We start from the raw sequence: 24,890 nt of genomic DNA, 5'->3' as shown, positions 1-24,890 counted from the left end.
AACATACGAAAGCTTATGGGATGCTGTGAAAACTGTGCTCAGAGGGAAATGTATGGCTGTAAAGTCTTTGTTAAAAAGAAGAAAGATCTGAAAACAATTGAATCTTCCACCTTAAGAAGCCAGAAAAAGAAGAGTAAACTACACCTAAAGCAAGCAGAAGGAAATAAATAATAAAAATTAGAGTGGAATAAGTAAAATAGAGAATAGAAAAACAACAGAGAGGATCAATGAAACCAAATGTTAGTTCTTTGAAAAGATTAACAAAATTGACAAACCATTATCTAAGACTGTACAAAAAAAATGAAGACTCAAATTACTAAAATCAGGAATGAAAGAGAAGACATTACTACTGATCTTATGGGGTGGGGGCAGGGGATTACAAGAAATACTATTAACAATCATATGCTAAAATTAACATTAAATAACCTAGATGAAATGGGTAAGTAAATTCTTAGAATGACACAAACTATCAAAAGTGACTCAAAAAGAAATAGAACATCTGAACAGACCAACAAGCAAAGAGATTAAATTAGCAATCAAGAACTTCCCACAAAGCAAAACCTAGGCCCAGATGGCTTCACTGGTGAACTCTATCAAACAGTTAAAGAAGAATACCAACCCTTCACAAAGTCTGCCAAAGAGAAGAACTCATTCCATGAGGCCAGTACTACCCTAACACCAAAACCAGACAAAGACAGCACAAGAAAAGGAAACTCCAGACTGATTCTCCTTGTGAATAAAGATGCAAAAATCCTTGAAAAAACATTAGCAAGCTGGATCCAGCAGCATTAAGAGAATTATACACCATGATCAAGTGGGATTTACTCCAGGATTGCAAAGTTGGTTCAACATGTGAGCATCAATCAATGTAACACAACACATTAATAGAACAAAACTACATATACATATGTATATATAAAATCACCTCAATAGACACAGAAAAAACAAAACACAACACCCTATCATGATAAAAACGCTTAACAGATGAGTAGTAGAGGGGAATTTCCTCAACCTGATAAATGGCATTTACAAAACACAGCTAATATCATACATAATGTTGAAAGACTGAAAGCTTCTCCCCTAAGGTCAGGAACAGGATATGGATGACCGCTCTCAACTCTTCTATTTAACATTGTCCTGGAGGTTCTAGCCAGTACAGTTAGGCAAGAAAAAGAAATAAGAGGCATCCAGAGCATAGAAGAAGTAGGGGGCTGGCCCTGTGGCCGAGTGGTTAAGTTCACGCGTGCTGTTTCAGTGGCCCAGGGTTTCGCCAGTTCGAATCCTGGGCGTGGACATGGCACCACGCATCTAAGCCATGCTGAGGTGGCATCCCATGTGCCACAACTAGAAGGACCCACAACTAAAAATACGCAACTATGTACTGGGGGGCTTTGGGAGAAAAAGGAAAAATAACATCTCTAAAAAAAAAAAAAAGGAAGTAAAACTATTTTTACATGCAGAAGACATAATCTTACATACAAAAAAAACCTGAAGAACCCACTAAAAGTTATTATAGCTAATAAACAACTTCAGTAAGGTTGTAGAATACAAGATTAATACACAAAAATCAATGGTATTCCTATACACCAAAAACAAACAATCTGAAAATGAAATTAAGAAAACAATTCCATTTACAATAGCATTGAAACAAATAAAACACTTAGTAATAAATTTAATGGAGTGTAAGATCTGTACACTGACAACTACAAATCACTGCTGAAATAAATTAAAGATGACCTAAATGAATGGAAAGACATTCCACGTTAACGGATTAGAAGACTACTGTGAAGATGGCAATACTCCCCAAATTCATCCACAGATTCAATGCAATCGTGACCAAAATTCCAAATGCATATTTTACAGAAATGGAGAAGCTGATCCTAAAATTTGTATGGAATTGCAAGAGACCCATAATAGCCAAAACAATCTTGAAAAAGAAGAACAAAGTTGGAAAAATCAAACTTCCTGATTTGAAAACCTACTACAGAGCTACAGTAATCAAGACAGTGTAGTACTGACGTAAGGACAGACACAGGAAAATGCAATAGCATTCACAGCCCAGAAATCAAGCCATGTATCTATGGTCATATGACTTTCATCAAGGGTGCCAAGGTCATTTAATAGAGAAAGAATGGTCTTTTCAACCAATGGTGCTGGGACAAGTGGATATCCGCAGGCAAAAGAATGAATTTAGACCCACTATCCACAAAAACTAGCTCAAAATGGATCAGAGACCTAAATGTAAGAGCTAAGGCTATAAAACTCTTAGAAGAAAATATAGGAGTAAATCTTCCTGCCCTTGGATTAGGCAATGGTTTCTTAACTATGACACCAAAAGCACAAGCAACAAAACAAAGACAGAAACTGAATTTCATCAAAATTAAAAGCTTTTGAGCAGAGGACACTACCAAGAAAGTGAAAAGATAACCCACAGAATGGGAGGAAATATTTGCCAATCATATATCTGATAAAAAATTTACATTCAGAATATGTGAAAAACCCTTGCAACTCAATAACAAAAGACAGATAGGGGCCGTCCTGGTGGCACAGTGGTTAAGTTTGTGCTCCACTTCAGCAGCCCAGGGTTAGCAGGTTCGGATCCCAGGTGCGGACCTAGCACAACTCGTCAAGGCAGGCTGTGGTGGCACCCCACATGAAACAGATGAAAGTTGGCAAGGATGTTAGCTCAGCAACAATCTTCCTCAAGCAAAAAGAGAATGACTGGCAACAGATGTTAGCTCAGGGCCAATCTTCCTCACCAAAAAAAAAAAGGCAGATAACCCAATTAAAAATGTGTAAAGAATATGAATATATATTTCTCCAAAGAAGAGATACAAATGGCCAGAAAACACATGAAAAGATCATCAATATCTTCAGGCATTAAGAAAATGCAAATCAGGGGGCTGGCTTCATGGCTAAGTGGTTAAGGTTCCACGTGCTCCACTTTGGCAGCCCAGGTCCACAGGTTCAGATCCTGGGTGCAGACCTACTCCACTCATTAGCCATGCTGTGGGAGACATCCCACATACAAAGTGGAGGAAGACTGGCACAGATGTTAGCTCAGGACTAATCTTCCTCAAGCAAAAAAAAAAAAGAAAATGCAAATTAAACTCACAATGAAATACTACTTCACACCCACTAGGATGGCTATCATTAAAAAAAGGAAACAGCAGAAAATAAAAAGTGTTGGTGAGGATGTGGCAAAACTGGGACCATCATACATGGCTGGTAGGAATGTAAAATAATACCACTGCTTTTGAAGACAGTCTAGCAGTTCCTCAAAAAGTTAAACATAGAGTTAACATATGACCCAGTATATGGTAATGTATGTTCACATAAAACATATGTTCATACAAAAACTTGTACACAAATGCTCATAGCAGCATTATTCATAATAGCCAAAAGCTGGAAACAACACAAACATCTATCAGCTGATGGATAAACAAAATAAGGTACTGTGTATGTATATGGCGGAATATTATTCAACCATAAAAAGGAATGAAGTACTAATATATGCTACAGCATGGATGGACCCTGAAAACATTATGCTCAGTGAAAGAAGTAGGACACAAAAGGTTACCTATTGTGTGATTCCATTTATACGAAATGCACAGAATAGGCAAATCTAGAGAGAGAGAATGTAGAGTGACTGCCAGAGACTGGGGGAGGCAGTGACTGCTAATGAGTATGGGGTTTTTGAGGGGATGATGAAAACGTTCTGGAATTAGACAGTGGTGATGGTTGTACAACTCTGTGAATTTACTAAAAACCATTAAACTGAATATTTTAAAATGCTGAATTTTATGGCATGTGAATATCTCAATTTTTTTAAAAAGTAAAGAAAAAAGAAAGCTGATAGGAACAAGGAACTTCCCCAGAGTCACCCTAGCAGAAGTAGCAAATACATCAAAGAAGCCAAAGAAAGGAGAACACAGCAGAAAATGGGAAAAGCGTGGAAACACGAAGAAATCCTTCTGAAACTATGTTTAAAAACCTTTCCGATATGTTTAAAAAGGTTTAGTCCAAAGGAAGAAAGTGGCAATGGTCATTGTATACTCTCAATTTGCAGAGGAAGAGATGTAAACAGTATAAGGTGAGTTATTTAGTGATCTTTAATAATTGGACAAAGGAACCGTCACTGAAGTATGACACCTGGGGATTGGTGACTCTGACGTGTCACCTGAGTGACATCACCACATCTCAACAGGACTCAGTGACATGCTACTCAAACACCTCACTAGAGGCCTGTTGTTCACAATACTGCATTTATTCTGACCAAGAGAAGCTGAGCCACCTTCTAAGTCATGTAGTGACTAAGTGATGGAGCCAACCCACATGACACCTAAGGCCACACTCACGCCTCAGCCTCCTCATGATCATCTAGTGCATAGGCAACACCAATTTCCGTTTAATAAAAAATGTTCATCACAATATTTTAAAGCAATATTAACCTTCTTTTTCTTTGCTGAGGAAGATTTGCCCTAAGTTAACATCTATTGCCAATCTTCCTCTATTTCGTATGTGGGTCACTGCCACAGCATGGCCACAAGTGGTCTAGGTCCATGCCCAGGAACTGAACCCGGGCCATGAAGCAGCGCATGCTAAACTTAACTGCTAGGCCACCAGGGCTGGCCCCGACCATTCATACTTTAAAATGAATAGTTATAATGATCACTGCATCTCAGAGTTAGTCTTTCACCAAGATATGCATATTAGGCTCAGTAGCTGAGAGCTTTAGTATAAGTCAGATTCCATTTCCAGTCAGTTTCTTTTATTTTATATTTTACTAAAATAGAAAATACCCAAACATAATTATAGAATATTAAGGATGGCAGGAAGTGCTTCTTTCAGATCCTCTGGATATCTGGATGAAGCATGAGCCCAGGGATTTTAAGGGAGTCTCACTGGCTGTTTTCAAGGCTTGCCAAAAAATCACGCCAAACACAGGTGCCCCGGGAACCGGCAGGCTGCCGCTCAGCTGGGATTCAGGGGTGAGCAGTCTCAAAACCACTCTTTGGTTGCATTTGGCTCTAGGAAGCATTTCCTTATGTTGTGTGTAGCACACAGATGTGGTTTTAAAATACGCCCAGTGATACAGCATCCATTTATTTCTCTGAAGAGTGAAATGATTCAAGAGTTGGGAAAGAGTAAACATCTTAACAACCAAGCTGTTTTTTCACCACAATTCGGTCCTAAGAAATCCTGAGAGCCTATGCTCAGCTTTCAAAATTGTGCTGTTTTGGCTCAAAAGTAAGAGGCTGAGCCTCTGCAGAGATGTGTACACAATCTTTCTCCACCGCGCACGGGCAGCCTCAGGAAGCCCTGCATGGTCTTCCGGCGTTTTTGGCACACAGCGCCCAGGGAGCACCCCCACGGCAGCGTGCTCCACATTCAGTGCTTCCATCTCACGAGGCGACTCTGAGCGGCGGTATTTACATCTTAACACTTTTATCAGGACTTTTACACTTCTGAGCACTTTTGAGTCAGTAAATTTAGCAAACCAGGGACACAATCTAACAGCAAGAAGGAAAAAAATGCAAATTTAGCAAAGTAAACAATCACATACTAAAATAAAAATATGTTAACCAAGACACACTCTACCCTCTTAGCTGCAAGTCAGCAAAGGCCAGCTAAGATAATCTGAGAACCTGTGGGCAAACTTTAAGAACAACGTAGTTATTAAGAGTACTATGGTATTTCCGTGAAAATCATAATTAATTTTACATATACAATTTATTGAATGTATGAAAACAAAGTTTTGGGTTCCAGGTGATCCACCCCACTTGCTCCTCACACCCGCCCTGGGGAACATCAAGTCTCAGAGTGCCCTATATTGAGCGCATGACAAGGAAACGAAGTACGGAGTGAAGGCAACAAGCAGCGCGAATACATCAGGCTGGGCTGTTCTTTTCCTAAAACTATTCTCTATTCAATGTTATATTGAGTGCCTGATAATTGCCAGGCTCTGTGTTAGGAACAGGTCTCCATGATAAACAACATGGGGACCCTACCCTCAGTGACTGAGAAAGGAAAATTATTAGCAAACAGCACAAAAATCCTAAATAAAATATTAGCATACTCAACATAAGAATGCATATAAAAAAAATTGAACAAGTAGAGTTAATCATTTAAATGCAAACATGATGTTCCATTAGGAAATCTATTAATATAAATGAAAATATTAAATAACTAAAAGAGATAACATGATAATCTCAATAGAAGCAAAAAAAAATTTGATAAAATGTAACATCATTCACAATAAAAACACTTAGCAAATAAGGAAAAGAAAAGAACATTTTTAAACTGATAAAAAGTTATCTATCTGCCAAAAACATGGAACAAACATAACACTCAATGATGAAAAGACAAAAAAAAATGAGGAAGAAGATAAAGATTCCTATTATAATTACTTCTGTCCAAATTGGACTGTACATACTACCGAGCCCAATAGAGAACAAAAAGTATAAAGACTGAAGGAAGAAAGAAAATGGCCATTATTTATTTATAGCTGAAAAAACTGTCTACATAGAAAATCTAAAAAACTACTGGAAATAATCTGAGAATTCAGCAAAGTTGCTGAGTAAAAGATACAGAAATCAACAGCATCCCCACATACCAGCAACAAACAATTAGAACGTATCTTTGAAGAGCTACCATTTATAGGGAACAGGACAGCCTCAAAGTGCCTACCCAGAGGCAATTTATTCATTACAAAGTGAACAAGAACCTTTGCAATCTGCCTGTCACCAGGTCAATCAAGTGATCAAACAAGACAACTCCACCCAAGGGACAGGGTGACATCAATGCCACCCGATGGGGTGCAGTGGAGGGACACCTCCAAAATGCCTGAACTTCAATCTTATGAGGAAACAATAGGACAAACTGGCTTCACAAAAGCCATGTCTTGAAAAAAAAAAAAGGGGGGGGATTATTCTAGATCTGCAGTTTTCAAACTTTTTGGTCTCTGAAGCCCTAAATTCTCATAAATTACTGAGGACGCTTCAAAGACCTTTTCTTTATGGGACTTAGACATAGTGATATTTACCATATTAGAAATTAAAACTCAGAACTTTAAAAAATATTTCTCATTGATTCATTTAAATAACAAAAACATATTAACATAAATAAAATACTGTTTGAAAAATAATTACATTTCCCAACGCACAAAATATTTAGTGTGGAGAGTAGCACACATTCACATGTTTGGCAAATCTCTTCAATGTCTAGCTTGCTAGAAGGCAGCTCATTTACTGTGCTGTTCTAGTTAGAGTTTTCATCATTAAAATTCAGCCTCAGGCAACTATGCAGTGGGACATGAACTGGCAGTTCACAGGAGAGGGACAGCAGTGGACCATGAAGGTTGGAGGCATTACGTAGCCTTGGCCCTGTGGCTGGCGGAGCAGGATCAGGAGACTCCAGTGGATTATGCCTGGTGGGGACATTATGAAGGATTTCTTTTTCCTTATTTATTCTGTCCAGCATTTTCCAAGTTTTCTACAGTGAGTGAGCAAGTATTACACTTTTTTTTTTTTTTTTTTGGTGAGGAAGATTGGCCCCGAGCTAACATCTGTTGCTAATTTTCCTCTTTTTGCTTGAGGAAGATGGTCCCTGAGCTAACATCCGTGGTCCGTGCCAATCTTCCTCTATTTTATATATGGGCTGCCACCACAGCATGGCTTGATGAGTGGTGTGTAGGTCCATGCCCAAGATCTGAACCTGTGAACCCCAGGCTGTCAAAGCAGAGCATGCAAACTTAACGACTATGCCACTGGGCCAGCCCAGCAAGTACTACTTTCATAACAATGTTTTTTAAGTTTCAGTCAAATTACTTTTTCCCAAACCTGACAGCATCATTTTAGATTCATATATAGCAGTCAGGATGAGATTACAGAAAATACAATTGTAAGTTCACTGACTTCAGTGAGGAGAAAGATGCACCCAGGACGAAGGATCAGGATACAGCAAACAATGATCTAGAACAAATGTGACCTAAAAGCATTTCCCTCTCCAAATAGATGGAGAGAGTTGAAAGAGCAAACATCGGATGTCTCTCCAGTGGAGAGAATGAAAGGGAAACTTGTGGGAGACGAGGAGGGGAAACGGGTCAGATCATGCAGGGCCCTGACAGCAAGGGAAGCATCAGCCCGTTAACCTCCCCTCCCCACCGCACCCTGGTTAACCCTAGTGTTCACTCACAGACCCGCACCTGTGAGAGAAATGAGAATACATCTCCTTCACTTCACCTGGGAGAGAATGTGCTCAATAACAGAAAGACTCTGAATTAGAAAAGCAAAGTCTTGAACCTTGTTCGGATTTCATCACCAAAGGACTAACAAGATAGAGCCTCAGTCGCCTATTATTAACATAAGAAAAGCAATGCCTGCCTTATCTTCCTTCATAAAGGTATTATCGGATGTAACGAAATGCCAAAAAGGTAAGATCTGAGATGCTGGCAGTGAAGCCGGACTAGCATACAGTTCTTAGACGGAGTAAAATCGCTTGGGCAAAGGGCATGCTGTTTGAATTACTGTGTACCATTCACTGAGCCAGAGGAAAAGCAGGAGAAACCGGTCTGGAGAAGACTGTGAATTTGGTTCTGGTCACTTAAGGAGATGATGTTGTTCACACAAACAATTCAAGAAAAAGAAGAGCTGAAAGCAGGCTCTAAGTGATTACAGGAAGAAAAGTGGGGAAGTAGAGACCGCAGTATGGAGAACTATTTGAAAAAACTGTGAGGGGCAGGACAGGGACAGGGCACACCGCAGAGGATGTGAGGCGTCTGCTTGGTTTGGAGGGGAGAGCGGCTGACGGTTGGGGCAGGAAGGAGAAGCGGGAGATGCGGGAGCTCCAGGTGGGCCTGGTTATGGGGCCTCCCTCCAACGACGAGAGAGGAGATCTAATAAAGAGCTTGAGGAACCACTGCTACAAGAGAGTGAAGGAAGTAAAATAAACATGGCCAGAAATACCGCTCCCTGGAACAAGCAAGGACGGGATTCTGACGCACCGTGAATTCGACTGAGTTTGTAACCCATACTTACAACCAATTCGGGCATGACGGCTCCACAGGCTGCCCACGGGCTCCTTTCTTCAACTGTGTGTGTGTGTGTGTGTGTGTGTGTGTGTGTGTGTGTGTGTGTGTGTGTGTGTGTGTGTGTGTGTGTGTGTGTGTCACTTCATGTATAAATATAAATGGTGCTGCTGATCAAAGATGTGCCATAAGTTTATACTTTGAATCACCTTCTCCCCCAAACACAGCAATGCTAGAAAATGCTAGTGCATAGACATATATTTTAATCAAGAGAGAAATGGAACAAAAGACAAGATGGTAAGCAGTTGCCTGGCCAGGCTCCAAGTCCACAGGCCGGAGAGCGGCCCCGGATCTGTACCCTGTGGGGCACTTCAGTCCTCTGCAGGGTAACTGGAACCATGCCGTTTGGGCAAACCAGGAGCTCGGACAGAGGTCCCCTGCTCCTGAAAGGACGCTGAACAAAAGCCACAACTGTTGCTCTGAAACTACAGCCTGCGTCTACAGCATGCTACCTACTGCATGTGACTGGCTCTGCAAAATCGCCATCACCACAAGATGGGAGCTCTGGGCTAGACACATGGTTCTGGACTACGGACTTGGAGGCCCAGAGAGGCAACTGCAAACGTAAAACAGAGAGAAGTGAGCAGAGCAAGAGACAGAATAAACTCCTACTCAACATAAACATACAAACTGAAATTCTTTAGTATATTAGGAAAACTATGAAAGTCAGCCAAGAAATTCAGTAATCAGGAGACTAATTTCACTCCCGATGAAAAATGAGACTATGAAAGTTTAACAACAATGGACCCTCACTGAACGAGCCACTGCAGTATGTTTCACCAGGAAGAATACCATCCCAAGACAGCAGGTGCAGGATGTAAGACACAACGACCCACAGCCAATGTGGCCCCAACACCACACTCCCCACACAGAAATAGTGAACGTAGTCAGAGCTCAATAAAAGTTTGCTGGATATATGGTTAGGTTTTGTGAATCTCCAATGATTTACCTGTAATTCCTAAAAATAACTCAGAAATTATCTGTCTTAAAGGAACTATCTTATATTTACAATAGCACTAACTAATTTAAACTATAAATTAGTCTTCAGACTGGCATTCTAATTTTACCTACGGGCTTCAATCTTTTCTTAGAGTTTCAGGTGTCAAGAGCAAGCGATGCTGCTGCCTCTCACGGCCATCTCATCTGTCCCTGGCTCTGTCATCTTTGGAGCAACTATTCCACCCTCGGCAGAGCAGTCACATAATTCGCCAAACTCATCCTTTGTTGGTGTTAGGCATAACTTCAGTTTCAAGACAGCATCAACGCACAATTCCACCTTTTTAACTTTAAAGTAGTTCATCGTGAGGAAATTGGCTGCAAAGCACTTATAAAACAGTCACATCTGAGACAACGGGCGGATACACTCATATTTGTTGAACTCATACACGACTGTTCTCGCTCTGAGTCAATGTTTAATTCAGCGAGACTCAAACTTACCAAATACGTGCCCATTTCCTTTTCCAGGACGACCTGTTCATACAACGTAGCATCAACGTCTGCCTTTAAGGCCTGCACCTTCCTCTTCACCTGCGCGTGGTGCTTCCTTTGGAGCCAATACGGAAGAAGAGATTCCACAACCTGGTTAAGGATCTGGGAGGTAATCAGGAGAGTGGCCAAGCTCTAAAGAGAAGCACATAAACGATATTTGGCAGTGTCACTTAATACAACCACGACACGTGTACAACTACGCAACAAAGAAAACGGAATCTTCAACAAATAGTGTACTGTTATGTTATAAAACTAGCATCAGAAAAGCTAGGTGTTAGAACGATGTTTCCAATTTACTGTTTTTTCACAGGAGAGACAGACTAAAATACAAAAGAGATTATAATACAAATAAGATTATAGCAAAAAATTAACCAGCTATGAGTCAGCGGGAGAATAAATTAACTTGAAATTGTGTTTTTTGTCATCTCATCCTGGCTACAATATATGAATCTAAATGATGTTGCCAACTTTGAGAAAAAATACTTTGGTTACAACTTTAAAAATATTATGAAACTAATACATCCTCTCTCTCTGTAGAAAACTTAGAAAATAGAAAAAAAAAAAAAAGTCACCCATAATTCCACAACCATGACAGACCATTGCTAACATCTTAAATATTTCTAATCATACATAAAAATAAAACTAGAATCATCCTATATGTATACAACTTTGTATATTTCTTTTCTCACTTTATACTGTGAGCACTTTTCCATGTCCTTAAAAATTCTTTTTTACTTAGCCCGTGCACTGCTGTCAACCGTAAGTATTATCTCCAACCGGCACTGTCGTCAGTGCCGCTCCTTGGATGCCTCTGTACATGGACCTTCGCCCCGTCTCTGATGGTTTACTAGGGATGGCAAAGCTTCCCAAGTGGTTTCCAGAGGTGGGTGTCAATTTCCACTTTCCCCAGATGGATATCCGTGCTCCCATCACTCACCGCCTTTGCTGGTTTTAAAATTTTAGTTTTTAAACAGTCCTCCCCCATTCCCCTGTCCCCTGTTAAATAAAGGAGACTCTCTAAAGTACAGGAAATGAGAAATCATCCTCGACTAATACACTAATGGTGGCACTGAAGAAAGTATGAACTTACCAATTTCAACAGTATTATTTGGAACTTTCTCAAATATAATTTTTAAGATATTTTTTAAAAATAGCAATATATCTAGTCTATTTTGTATAACTATAGTATAGCTGTTAAGAGTACAGCATTTAATTTTACTTTGATACAAGCTGTTAGAACTATAACTACCAAATCTTTTAACTTTCTCTGTTATACAAACTTTTTAATTTACTGAAAAATGATTCCAAACTCTCAGAGAATTATAAAGAAACCTAAGCTTTGAGACTCTTCTCACTAACAACCTCAGTATATTAAAACCAGGAAGAAACGGTCCTTACTGATAGCTGGCTGCCTCAAGAATAAGAAAGAGAATTTAGAAAGCAATAATTTATACATATTTATTATTCACTGTTATTACGTGATCCAGAAATGGCAACAGAACAAAATATACGTCAGACTTTCTTAAACATTTCAGAAAAGATATAGAACTGCATAGGATCTGCTGGTCTCTAAAGTTTAACTTATTAATTTAAAAATGAAATGCGTAAGACATTTAAAGTTAAACCAATTACTCCCCACCCTGAGACACACACAAAAGCTCAATTAATACATACATTTTTGCTGTCACAATTGCTTTTACAAGCTTTGATATGAACTATATATTTGATTTTACTGCCCTATATGATTAAATCTGCAACTTGGTTCAATTCAACTATTTCCTTTTCAGTTGAGTATGACACACAGTGCAATTGTTAATGGTTTTTTTATTTAGAATTGGGCTTAGAAATATACAAAATTTAATAACTTTATTTGTAAAAATAATAGTGGGAAGACAATTACATTACCCAAATACAGGAAACCACATCTAAAATACCTTTCTGTTGCTGACACTCACCTGACGCAAAAGCTTCATATCCCTCAGCACAAAGGCAATGTAGAAGAGTGAGGCAAAGCAATTCAGAAAGTTGAACTGCCAAAAAAAGGTAGCAATATTTAACATTGCTTCACAGTACTTTATTACAACTATAAATAGAGCATTTAAAAATGTAATGAGGGGGACCGGCCCTGTGGCCGAGTGGTTAAGTTCATGCCCTCCACTTTGGTGGCCCAAGGTTCACCAGTTCGGATCCTGGACGCAGACCTAGCCCCGCTCATCAGGCCATGCTGAGGTGGTGTCCCACATGTTACAACTAGAACGACCCACAACTAAAATATACAACTATGTACTGGGGGGCTTTGGGGAGCAAAAAAAAAACATAATGAGGGACTTCCAGTCAAATAAGATGACACAGACTTGTTTGCCACCCCAGGAGAGAAGGAACAACACAGCACCAGAGCATCTTACGTTTCTACTACATTCTTCCAAAAGAGAGAGACCAAAGCCCAGCATTTCCCACCCCCAACCTAGCAACCCAGGAAGGCCAGGTAGGCTCATTCCCTGTTCACCCCCCTTAGACCGGAGTCCTGACAAGAGGCAAGCCCAGCAGAACCAGCAAGGGAGACGGATCAGGACCCCCACTAACAATAAACTGCCAGGGGAAGTGCTCTCCTTCCCTCCTGCCACCCTGGGCCTGATACTCCCACACCCCACAGAGAGATACCAGGATGGCCAGGCAGTGCCAGAATTAGGACCCCCCCCCCACCACAACAAGCAGCCCAGCCGCGGACGCCTGTTTGTACCCACCGACCTGAGACCACTACCTCACAGAGAGATACCTAGGTAGCTGGGTGGCATGAGCAAGAGAGACCAGCCATAAAAACGAGCCAGGCCTGGGAAGCATCTTTGTCACCAGGGGCCTGAGACTCCTCTGCCCTGCCTAGACACACGGTTCAGGGATGGGGATCCCACCACAATAAGCGCCATTCCTTCAAGTGGTTCCCCTGGTCAGGAACCTGCCGCTATCCCCTGCACTAATGTCTTTCCCTTCTGCCTCCTAGCCCCATGCTGGCTACTTCCTGCTCAGCAGCATCACTTCTGAGATGAAAGACTGCTCTGTGTTCAGAGTGAGCACTGAACAAGTGAGGGAATGGGGAGGTGTTAGAGAGACAGTGCAGTAAGATGAGTACAGCCAGAGCGTAGGGGAGGGGTGCCAAGTTAGAGCAGAACTGAAAAGCAAAAGCACGGGAGGGCTGAGAAAGGCTCTCCCCGCAACATTAAAAAGGGAGGGAGAGCCCTAGGAAGCACAACTGGAGGCCGGGCAGAGTCTACTCTAGGGGTCTTTTCACAAGGCAGTCACCTACATCACACCTCGTACTATCAGAGAACAACTTCTCACAAACAACAGAATTCTTTCAGACAAACGGAGTGTTCCAATTCAAGGGCAAAAGCTCCAGATTATAGTCTTCTTGAATGAACTTTTTAATGCATTACATGAACTCCCGCTTTCTTACACAGAGAACACAGAACATAACTTCCTTGCTGATTCAGCACCAGTATTTGAATATCAAGCATTTCCCGGTGCTAGAATGAGGCCTTCAGAGCCTTTTCCAATATGAATGGTCACTTGCCCCTTTTCCAATGTCCAAATTGCTGGAAGTGTTGAATTCTTGTTATCTATTTACAACAGGTTTTCTAGTTCCTTCCTTGCTCTTGCCTCTATAAATTTACCTACTTCCAGAAACTTAATCACTTCCTAGTGGTGGTTTTTGATAATTTAAGGACTGAAAAACCAGTAAATAAGCTTCTCTGAATGATTTCCACAGCTAGAACGAAGGCTCCTTTCCAAGTGAGGGCCTAGATCCCTCTCTCAGGAGTAAAGTATACGGACTATGCTAACTCAATTCCAATTGCTAGTGCAGAGGACTCTTTTTGTAAAATTTTTATTTATTTATCTATTTTTATTGAGGAAGATTGGTTTATAACATTAGATAGGTTGCAGGTGTTCAGAGGACTCCTTAGGTCCCTTCCTTGATTCTCAGCTATATTACAGATGGCTGAGGTAATCTCCTGATAAACAAGGCACTTTCAAGCTGGCACCTGTCATTTATAACAATGGTGAGAAGAGGCATAACATGTGAGCTTTCACACGAACAGCAAGCACGTCACACAATGCCTTCTCTCCACCTCTTTCTTCCCACCCATCAAAACACGCTGGGAACCTCTTCGCCTTTGGGAATTTCTTTGACAAAATTTTTAAAAATAATAATTTAATGTTCCATCACTAAACAGATTGTGGCAATGGGAAGGATTGTTGAGTAGTGAAACATTCAAAGAAGTCACCAAAAGGGAAATAACAGGAACACGTCTGTGAAGTGGTCAATTAGTTTTTAAATAACTGGAAATTGGCTATAATACTAAATTCTATATTTGAAGTCTTACACCATGTGCACATTTGTAATAAGCCTATTGAACGTATATGTAAACACACTTATTAATCAATCCTTGCCTACGTGTACAAAGTATATTAACTATCTGACATCTTAAATTAGAAGCAAGTCTTCCTATTTACCTTCCTAAATATTACACAGTATGCATTAGTTTCATTATTAAAATGGATTTGTATACAAAAACTCTACTTACCACTAAAACTTTCAGGACTAGGTGATTCTGGTAGGCAGATTCCAATCTGTGATTCTCTAAAATAGTAAAAAGGAGAGGTGATTTCCCTCAGGTAAGACAGCAATATGGGAGCACTGTCATGAGGGAAAGTGAGACCTGTGCTGAGGGCAGAGATGGCCAACAATAGCGCCTCGGTCAGCAAACGTGCCAGGCTGTGAGTCACGACTGCTTACCACCGAGAACATCAAACAAGGAAGAAACTAAATTTAGGACACATTTTTCATGGCAGTGCAATAGCACTGTGGTCTGAAATTATTTTTTAAATATTACTGCAACAACGAAATGTAGCAAGGGATGGCAAACGATCCCAGAGACAGCCACCCAGGAAAAGACCCTGAATAAGCGGTGGCGGTAAAACCGATAACAACCTCTAAAGAACAGGGCAGCAAATAAAGTTTTCTGGGATGTGGCTTACAAGGATTAACTTAAAAGGAAACTCAAATTTCCATCCACAGTTAGGAAAGGAAGCACCGTGTACATCCCAAGACAGCAGGGCAAAAGGACAGAAACGAAGATTCTGAAGAGCAGTAGGATCTTGCACAGGGAATCAGTGTTAGCCTGACCTGGATTTGAAGCCCAGCTCAGCTACTCAGCCGCCGTCTGACCTTGGGCAAGTCACCTAACCTGCTGACACTCAGCCTCCTCCCCTACAAAACAGGGGTGCCACCACCCTCCTCTCAGGGTCACTGTCAGCATCAGAAATAGTACAAAACCTCAGCCCAGTATCAGCACAAGGAAAGCACTCAATAGAGGAGCTGTGTTGTTATATGACTAACAAAAATAACTTAAAATATCTTTATGGTCCAAAAAGTTAAGGCCCAGACTTCTTCCTTGGGAATAACAGAGCATATTTATTTGTTTGAATACATAAATAAAGAGTGAATGGCCTACCAAGACCTTTTTAAACTGTAACCAACTTCCTCTTTTACCGCAGATACATACAAGAACACCTGCCTTCTCTGAGTTCATCGGCAGTCCTCAGTGCCCCACACAACTAGACAATTGGTTTTCAAATACTAGACAGTTCATTCGGTCAGAGTATCATGAAGATACTTCAATCTATTTTACCCTCAGCATAAAACACTATCTTATAGTATTAGGAGCACAGGTTTTGGATAGAGGTCTGGATTAGCTTGGCTCTATGATTTCCTGTCTGAATCTTGTTAACTCTCAGTATCTTCATCCATAAAATGGTGAAATAACTTCTATTTCATGGTGTCCTGAGGAGGTGAAAATGAGATACTATGGATAAAGTGCTTAGCAGAGCACCTAGAACATAGTAACTAACACTCAATAAACGAGAGCTGTGATAACCACGATGTAGAGATCATCAGAGCTCACGAAGCCAATGAACTTTTCCTTATGTCTCTATAATGAGCCCAGAGCAACATCTAGCTTCTTTGCAAGGTAGCAGTTATAGGAATCCTATGATCTAAGCAGTATTTCTTATAGGAAAGAAGACGTAAATACAAAGCATCAAGTCTTACCCCATGAAGTTAAAAACTCAGCAGCGTATCGATAGAGACGGTTCATGATCTCAATCACAATGGCATAGATGATGCTGGGCACATACAACAAGACACTGGTCCACTCGGACCCACTATCCTCGTGTAGCTCCAAGGCCCAGGCCTCCATGTCGAAGTAGATCATCATGACATACAGAGAGAAATAGAGGCAGAGGCACACAAACGGCAGAGAGACCAGGTAAATGCGCAGCTGTCTCTTGTAGCTGGGGTAGAGAGGCTCCTCCCTGCCAGTGACGGAATTGATACCCAAGACCCCGTGAAATCCTGGCCGGGGCTCCTCAAACTGTCTCTTCATGACCAGTGTCCCCCACCTGTAGGTCATATTGGCACAGCCACGCTTCCACACTTCCAGGATCACTGTGGACCAGATCAGGTTGAAGGAGGCGAAGATCACGTACTTGTCATAGTCTTCCCACACAAACATGTAGTAAGGTAATCCAATGACCGCCATGGGGATTAAGGCAAAAGTGAAGTATTCCAAAAATCCAAAGTAAAGAGCGATTGTTTCCCCAAAGTAGCCACGAATACTGTCTACAATGAAAGGGAAAAAAAAGACCTTGAGTACAGACTACCCAAGACTTTCCTCTTTTTTCTCATTTCAAGTCAGCTTATTCATTTTTTCAGTTAAGTGGAGATCATTAAGACCCTCATGTTCCAATCAGAGTGTGACAGTAAATCTATCCTCCATGCAGGACAAAGACCTCACTCATCTGCACAGCAAGCCTGACACTTTCCCTAGTTTAGGGACCAGGCCACAGCTGCTAGGGCTACCCTGCCAGGCACACTAGGTCTGTTTCCTCTTTACTTCCTCATCTGGTGGATGCCTTCTTCCCAAAGGAACACTCACCTTGGAGCTTGTCCCAAGTCTCCAAGGTCTTAGTTCAAATTCAGCCATGGCCAATGAACCATTTTAATTTGGGGGTTTAATTTAAGCTCCTCACTTTTCTCCCACTGTTCTTTTCAAAGAAGTCTCCCTATCCGTAGTATCCTGCTCCCCTTACCCAAAGATATAAATTTTCATCAATGTGTCATGGCAAATTTTTCAATACATTGAAGAAAATTTATTCAAAAGCACAAAACAATATTCTACACATTAACTTCTAAAACAGCCATGGAACACATTTATCTATACCTTCCTATAAGGACTGGGCAGAAGAAGGGCCAAAGAACATCACTGCAAATAGTCTGTGAACTTGACACAAGCTAACTAACCCTAGAAAGGTCATGAACACTGCATTCTTCACCAGCCACATCTACCTGGGTGGTAAAAGCATCCTGCACGGGGACCAGGGTGTGAGGCGGTGGGTAGGGCAGGTACAGTAGTTGGAGTTATTATTTCTTGGTTAATTACACACAGTTAAACATTTTTCTTTAAAATAATGTGTCAGATTGGTCTATGCAGATGGCTTAGAGTCAACAGGAATAAGCCATTTTCCCTATCCTTAATTCTTCCAGCTAACCCAGTAGCACATTAAAACAGTGGGTATGATGAAGTCACCTTGAATCTGAATCAGGTTAAAGGATATCCAAGCGAAAAAAAAAAAAGTGCTCATGGTTCCAGGCTCCAAGTCAGACCACCTCCCTCTTTCGATCTCAAGGGGAAGTTCAAAATTTGCTGGTGCCCCAGCTACCATCACGGGTCCCAGCATTCCCAGAGGCCTCAAACCCACTACCACAACCCTGCTCAGCACTCACCATCAACTCACATGCCCCCCTCACTTTCTAAGAAGTAGCTACTGGATACTGTCACAAGTCCTGGAGGCAATATTTAAATTTACTGCCACCTAAAGGCCAAACAATGTGAAAAAATGTCATAAATGGAACATAAAATGGCCATTGTATCACCTGGAACTATCAAAAACAAAACTTTTCCTTTCAAAGAATATAAGAAAATATTCAAAATGAAATCTGAAAATTTGATCTTAAAAACAATTTTTATTCATTGTTACAATACTGTAACAGTGGTTTTCAGAAATGGAAATTAGAAAGAAATTATTTTAGAGGGATTCCTTTAAACAAAGTCAAAAGAGGAATGTCCTTCAAAGAAAAACTGATAGTAATGCTTATGTGAAATCTACCAGCTTAAATATAATCCTTATGCTTAAAAAACATAACTAAACCAAAAAATTTAAATATTCATATTGACATAAGTTTACACAAAATAATGTTCAACACATACCAAATAAATTAACGGTTATTCTTGTAACTGTATTCAGAGAAAATGGATAGATCCAGTAATACACACCAAGATACTTATAAACTACCTCAAAAGATGCTTAGGCCTGCTAGTCTGCCCCTAAGAATGGGCACAGATTGGCCCACGCCAAACTATTAGCACTAAAGAAACAGAAATTTTCAATACAAAATATTCACAAACTAAATTCCTATAAAATTTATTCTACTCCTACTCTGATACACTCTCATGAAGGCCATTCTGAATTGCCTGTGTTGGTGAAATTTAGTGAAAGCCTATAATTGAGTTCACCTGAAAGGGTATTAGAAATAAAATAAACAAACAGGTCAGGTAACCCATCATACCCCCCTCCCAAATTCTTCCCCACACCTAGCTGGTGAGCCCTCCCAGCAGAGCGTTAAGTATCTACCCAAGAGGGATTAATGCCACTGCTGACCCCTGGCTGCTCATCAGTGGGTCTCCCTCCTCTCTAAGGGAACAGGTATCAACACATACCTACAGGCTGATACTTCAGAGTGAACCGAGTATACCAGCTGTCCTCAAGCTTCTTCAGGGCTTCATTATCATGCAGCGGGAACACCTGAATTATGATGCCAGACGTGAGCAATCTTCTCACTGCAGAGGGAAAATGTGCCAAACTGCATAAAATTGCTTTCAGATTGCTCGTGACATGCTTCATCGCTATAAAGACACTCCAGTAAGAGAGGAGTGCTACACAAAGACCAGTGCTGGACCGCCTACTCCAAAGGGGGGGTATGCTTTTGTTCTTCAGAATGTAAATATCTTTACTATTTTCTTTGACTATGAAAGCAATACAAGTTGACGTAAAATTTTAAACCATACAGAAATGTACACGTTAGAATTGTAGAGGCCCCAGTTATTCTCTCCCTCCCACAAAAGATAACCACTGCAAATAGCAATTTAGTGTAAAACCAGACTTCTTAATATACATCCATAAATACATATTTTAAAAACAAAAATGGGGGGCTGGCCCCGTGGCCGAGTGGTTAAGTTTGCACACTCCGCTGCAGGCAGCCCAGTGTTTCGTTGGTTCGAATCCTGGGCGCGGACATGGCACTGCTCATCAGACCACGCTGAGGCAGCGTCCCACATGCCACAACTAGAAGAACCCACAACGAAGAATATACAACTATGTACCGGGGGGCTTTGGGGAGAAAAAGGAAATAATAAAATCTTTAAAAAAAAAAAAAAAGCCTATAATCCCAGAAAATTTAAAAAAAAACAAAAAACAAAAATGGGATCATTCTATAAACATTGTTCTATAATCTTTTCTCATGTGGTTGTATATAATGAGTATTTTTCAATGCCAATATAAATAGAACATGAAACATCCTTTTTACCAGTATCATATTTCCTTGTATAAAGTGCTATAATTTAATCCTATTAAAAAATACTTGTTTCCTTTTTTGCTATTATAAATAATGTTAAAATTCTTATACATATACCTTTTCTTACCTGTCTAGTATTTCCTCATTATATACACTTAGAAGTAGAATTGTGAGGTCCAAGAGCCTGTACTTTTAAATCTGGACACATATTACAAACCTGCCCCTAGAAAAATCTTACCAATCTGTCCTCCCACTACATTGAATGCAACAGAATATTTAGTTCCTTTCACTCTTGTTGACACCGAATATTTTCAAAATCATTCTCGTCTTCTCAAATCTGGTAACAACGGCTTACATTCACAAACAGCAAATAGCAAAATCAAATAAAGACTTTGTACTTTCAGCAGTCATTGGACTAGCGTGATTTTAACATTCATGCACGTATCTAAGAGAGAAATGAAATTAACCACAGACAATATCCTCTAGTAATAATAAACGAGAACGGGGCATTCTCTCATCCACAATTACTTAGAGTGACTCACGGGGTGGGAGGATCTTCAGGTCTTGAAGACGTAGTGTGTTCAGTAGACATGGAGAACCCAAAAGCAATGCCTTGTGCCCTATTTGGGGAGAGGAGTACTTCCCACAAGAGTTCCTAGAATAGTCTCTTACTAAAGAATATGGCTGCTTATAAGACTGAATTTGCATCAAGAAAAGATGCTTTGCTGTTTTCATACACTGATAAGCTTCGAGACTTTAAGGTTTATCAGCTCATCTCTTCTAAGGGCTGCCTCTCTTATCTCCTATCTACCTTGTCACCAAAGACAGATGATGAGCCTACCAGGCAACAGGCCCTTCACTGGGGAAGGCAAACTAATGTCTGCAGCGCGGAAGAGAAGCATGATTGATGTTTTCAGTGTAGAAATACTACATATAACAAAGAGAGATGGTATTCTCAGAACAAATGCCCTATTACAAAATCTTCAGAGTAATTTAAAAGTAGACCTAACTTCTTAGAAATGAGAAAAGGATAATAAAGAGGAGATAACTGATACTAACAACAGGAAAAAGTCTAGGTCTGGAAAAAAGATTTTTTTTTTTTAAAGATTGACACTTGAGCTAACATCTGCTGCCAATCTTTTTTATGTTTTATTTCTTCTCCCCAAAGCCCCCCAGTACATAGTTGTAAATTCTAGCTGTAGGTCCTTCCAGCTGTGGCATGTGGGATGCCGCCTCAGCATGGCCTGATGAGCAGTATCATGTCCGCGCCCAGGATCCAAACTGGTAAAACCCTGGGCCACTGAAGCAGTGCACACTAACAACCACTCAGCCCCAGGGTCAGCCCAAAAAGAATCTTAACAGATGGTTCTTCTTACGATTATATCTCATACCTAAGTTAGACAGAGGAAAAAAGTCTTAAAAAGCTAGGGTTGTGATGAAATCCTCCTTCTTAATGATTGAAAAACGTATACACTCAAAATATCAGTAACTAGGCTAAAAAGGTAGATGGCTTAAGTTATAACAGCCTCTGGTGCTATCAAATCCATCTTTTAATATTTTTACTCTAAAGCGTTTCGGGGGATTCTTCTTCCGCTAACATGAGTGAAAGGCGATCACCCACAACTCTTGTGATTCGTATCTTGCACTTGGGCATGCACACTGCACTTTATTCTTTCTTCCATTACTCTCCTTTTCAATGACTATATCAAGTTTTTTTAACTTTGAGCTGACTTACAGCATCTAAATTATTATTTTACTATTTCTAAAGCTCTTTTTTTAAAAAATGGCTTCATTCTACTATAGGAGGCTTTCCAGGCAGGCATAAAACCCAGCCTGTACACTTCTAAATATAGGACTGTGAACTGAGGGACTCGGAAACTGCAAAGCTGCAGGTCCTAAATTACTGGGCTTCACTTCGCCATCAATGCCAAAAGTATGGTTCTGGTTTCAGCTTCTAAAAATAGAGGGGTTTTTTTAATCCTTCAACTTTCTCATGTCAGCTAAGAGTGTAATTAACATGAGCCTTACCTTCAAAGGAAAATACGATGCTGTGCAGGCCTATTTAAAGAAAGGAAGAACTTCAAAACCAAGATTCCTTCCTTCAAGAATGCTCAATGATCTGCTGTCAAGCACTAGGGTTATTACTATTACAGCCATTTAACAATTAGCTAAACAAACCAAAATCTAGGGGAGACTATAAGTAACCTGGCTTATAGTAGGACCTTCTAAATTAAATAGTGCATAACAATACTAACACAGTACTGCCTCTGTCTTTGGTTAACGTGATATGTTTACTTTAAAGGTAAAAACAAAAATCTCTCTCATAACTCCTTATAGTATCTCTGCGCAACAGAGAGGAGCAGGTTATGCTGCCACCAATGCAGCAAAGGGGTGATGAGCACACAGAACACCAACAGGGAGCAAAGGCCAGTGCAGCCTTTGCACAATAGACACAGGGCTCCCCATCCTGCCACAGCTGCTGCTGAAACCCAGTGGCCCCTCCCAGGCCCCACCTGACTCTGGCACTCAGGTGTGAACATAACACTGTCTTAATAATGAAAAAAAACTGCTTCTCAGGGATACCCGTGTTTTCAAAATACATTTTTATATTCCTGTATTGTTTTCATCCCTGCTTAATATAAAAACTGCAGGGGCTGGCCTGGTGGCGCAGCGGTTAAGTGCACATGTTCTGCTTCAGCGGCCCAGGGTTCACCGGTTAGGATCCCGGGGGCGGACATGGCACCACTCAGCAAGCCATGCTGTGGTAGGCGTCCCATGTACAAAGTGGAGGAACATGGGCACGGATGTTAGCTCAGGGCCAGCCCTCCTCAGCAAAAAGAGGAGGATTGGAGGCAGATGTTAGCTCAGGGCTAATCTTCCTCAAAAAAAAACCCTGCAAATATGTATGTGGCAAAACACAGGATGTATATGCATATACATAAATATGCTGCTGTACCCAGAAAGATATATATATATATCAATAGCTTAATCTTGTTATGTACATGCCTGCTACATGATATTTACTTGAAATCTACTCTATTATTTTTATAAGGTTGATTAATAATTTTAGAAGACAGATTGTATCTGACCACCCTAATAAGTCCATTTGTATATAGAAGATATTCTGAAATAATTACCATAATGTCCTAAAAGAATAACAATATATATTAAAGACAAAATATGAGATGTGCCATATCCCGTCAACTAAAGCATGATAATCATCTGATAGGCATTTTGAGACAGAGCTTTAACTTAAACTAAATAACATTCCTTAGGATACAGTTAATACATAAGACATTCTTGGCTCCCTTAACTCCTCTTTCTAAAGAAAATCTTGCATTAGGTTATTTGCATGACTCCTGACTATCAGGAGTCAACAGGAGAAGGCAGAGGCTGAGAGCATGAAGAGACCTTAGCTCACACAGAAAACTAGAACTGGGATGCCCAACAAGATGCACACTGACGGCTGAGACACAGACAGCCAGTTTCTAGTTCTCCCCCTTGTCTGCTGTTTGATGGAATGACAGAGAGCCCTAAAGTGCAGGGCTCACAGACCACCAACTGCCTCAGATGACATTTACAGGACACAAGTTGCCATCTACTTAATGAAAGCTTTCTATCAAAACACGTGATAGCAAACAAGATTATAATCATTGCATGTAAAATAAAACTAAACCCAGGATAATGGAGAGTGTTTCTCACGAAAGCCCTGGCCAGCTCCCCCAGCGCTGACGGGGATCACAACCAGCAGATTGCTCTCTCCTCCAACCAGCGTCAGAGAAGAGGCTGCTCCAGGGAGCGGCTCCCGCGAAACTTAAAGGCCTTTCTACTTACGTCTATGGATTAACTTCACGAAAATCTAGGATTTTAAGTTACTCGAAGTTTTATTAGTTCCAAAATTTGCACCCTGAAAATAGTTCACAGTTTATAATTATGCATATACTATTTGGTCTTCAACCAAATACTACAATACAAACACAGCATTTTAGGGATCACATCTTCAAAGACATAAAGGAAGAGAATAACGCAGAATTTTAAAATCCATCCTTGACAACTTAACTATGATTCTAATCTCAGAAGGTATAAAAAAACTTCAACTGACCATGATTGGGATGATTTTATTGTTCTCATATTTATTGCAAAAAAAGAAAGAAAGAGAGAGGGACAGAAGGGAGCGAAGATCCTTGTTTACAAATGCCTCATCCTGCCAGCAGGAAAGTTATTTCTATTATGGGTTCAGGACACCAGCCTGGCTACTACACACCCAAGAGAAATCTATTTACATATTTCCTTCAAGGTTTTCCTTCAGTTGAAAATTTCTCTCTTTGAAGCAACTGGGAGCATTTGGAACCCTGCTGCTCCAGAATTCCAATGGTGAAAGCACATGCTCACTCTTTGTCCCGGCCACACCACAGGATGGACCTGTGTAGAAACTAACAGGTGGAAGCAGTGATTTCCACATGATGCTCTGATTAACATGGATGACCAGGAAGAAAAGGATGCTTATATTAACAACCAGGACAGTGCCTCAGTCTGCTTTGTATTTTATTTGATGTGTTATACAGCTGTGTCTGAAAACAAGCCTTCTCACTAAGAGATTAAGAAAGATGTAAAACTTTGGAATGG

General features: G+C 40.5%; 1 protein-coding gene across 10 annotated transcripts in view; it reads right to left on the bottom strand.

The window, feature by feature from the left end:
• Positions 1–24,890, bottom strand: part of ANO10 (anoctamin 10) — a 216,984-nt gene that overhangs the window by 169,816 nt on the left and 22,278 nt on the right. For all 10 annotated transcript variants that reach the window (XM_070493281.1, XM_070493284.1, XM_070493283.1 and 7 more), the window contains exons 5-9: positions 19,411–19,530; positions 16,683–17,252; positions 15,157–15,212; positions 12,532–12,606; positions 10,526–10,708 (exon numbers count right to left, since the gene is read on the bottom strand). In XM_070493281.1, the coding sequence (XP_070349382.1) occupies positions 10,526–10,708; positions 12,532–12,606; positions 15,157–15,212; positions 16,683–17,252; positions 19,411–19,530 (1,004 nt within the window). The remainder of the gene's footprint in view (positions 1–10,525; positions 10,709–12,531; positions 12,607–15,156; positions 15,213–16,682; positions 17,253–19,410; positions 19,531–24,890) is intronic.

The sequence above is a fragment of the Equus asinus genome, chromosome 21 (genome assembly GCF_041296235.1).
Source record: "Equus asinus isolate D_3611 breed Donkey chromosome 21, EquAss-T2T_v2, whole genome shotgun sequence".
NCBI lineage: Eukaryota > Metazoa > Chordata > Mammalia > Perissodactyla > Equidae > Equus > Equus asinus.
The sequence above is the reverse complement of the archived record's forward strand: the minus strand, read 5'-3'. Positions and strand labels throughout refer to the sequence as shown.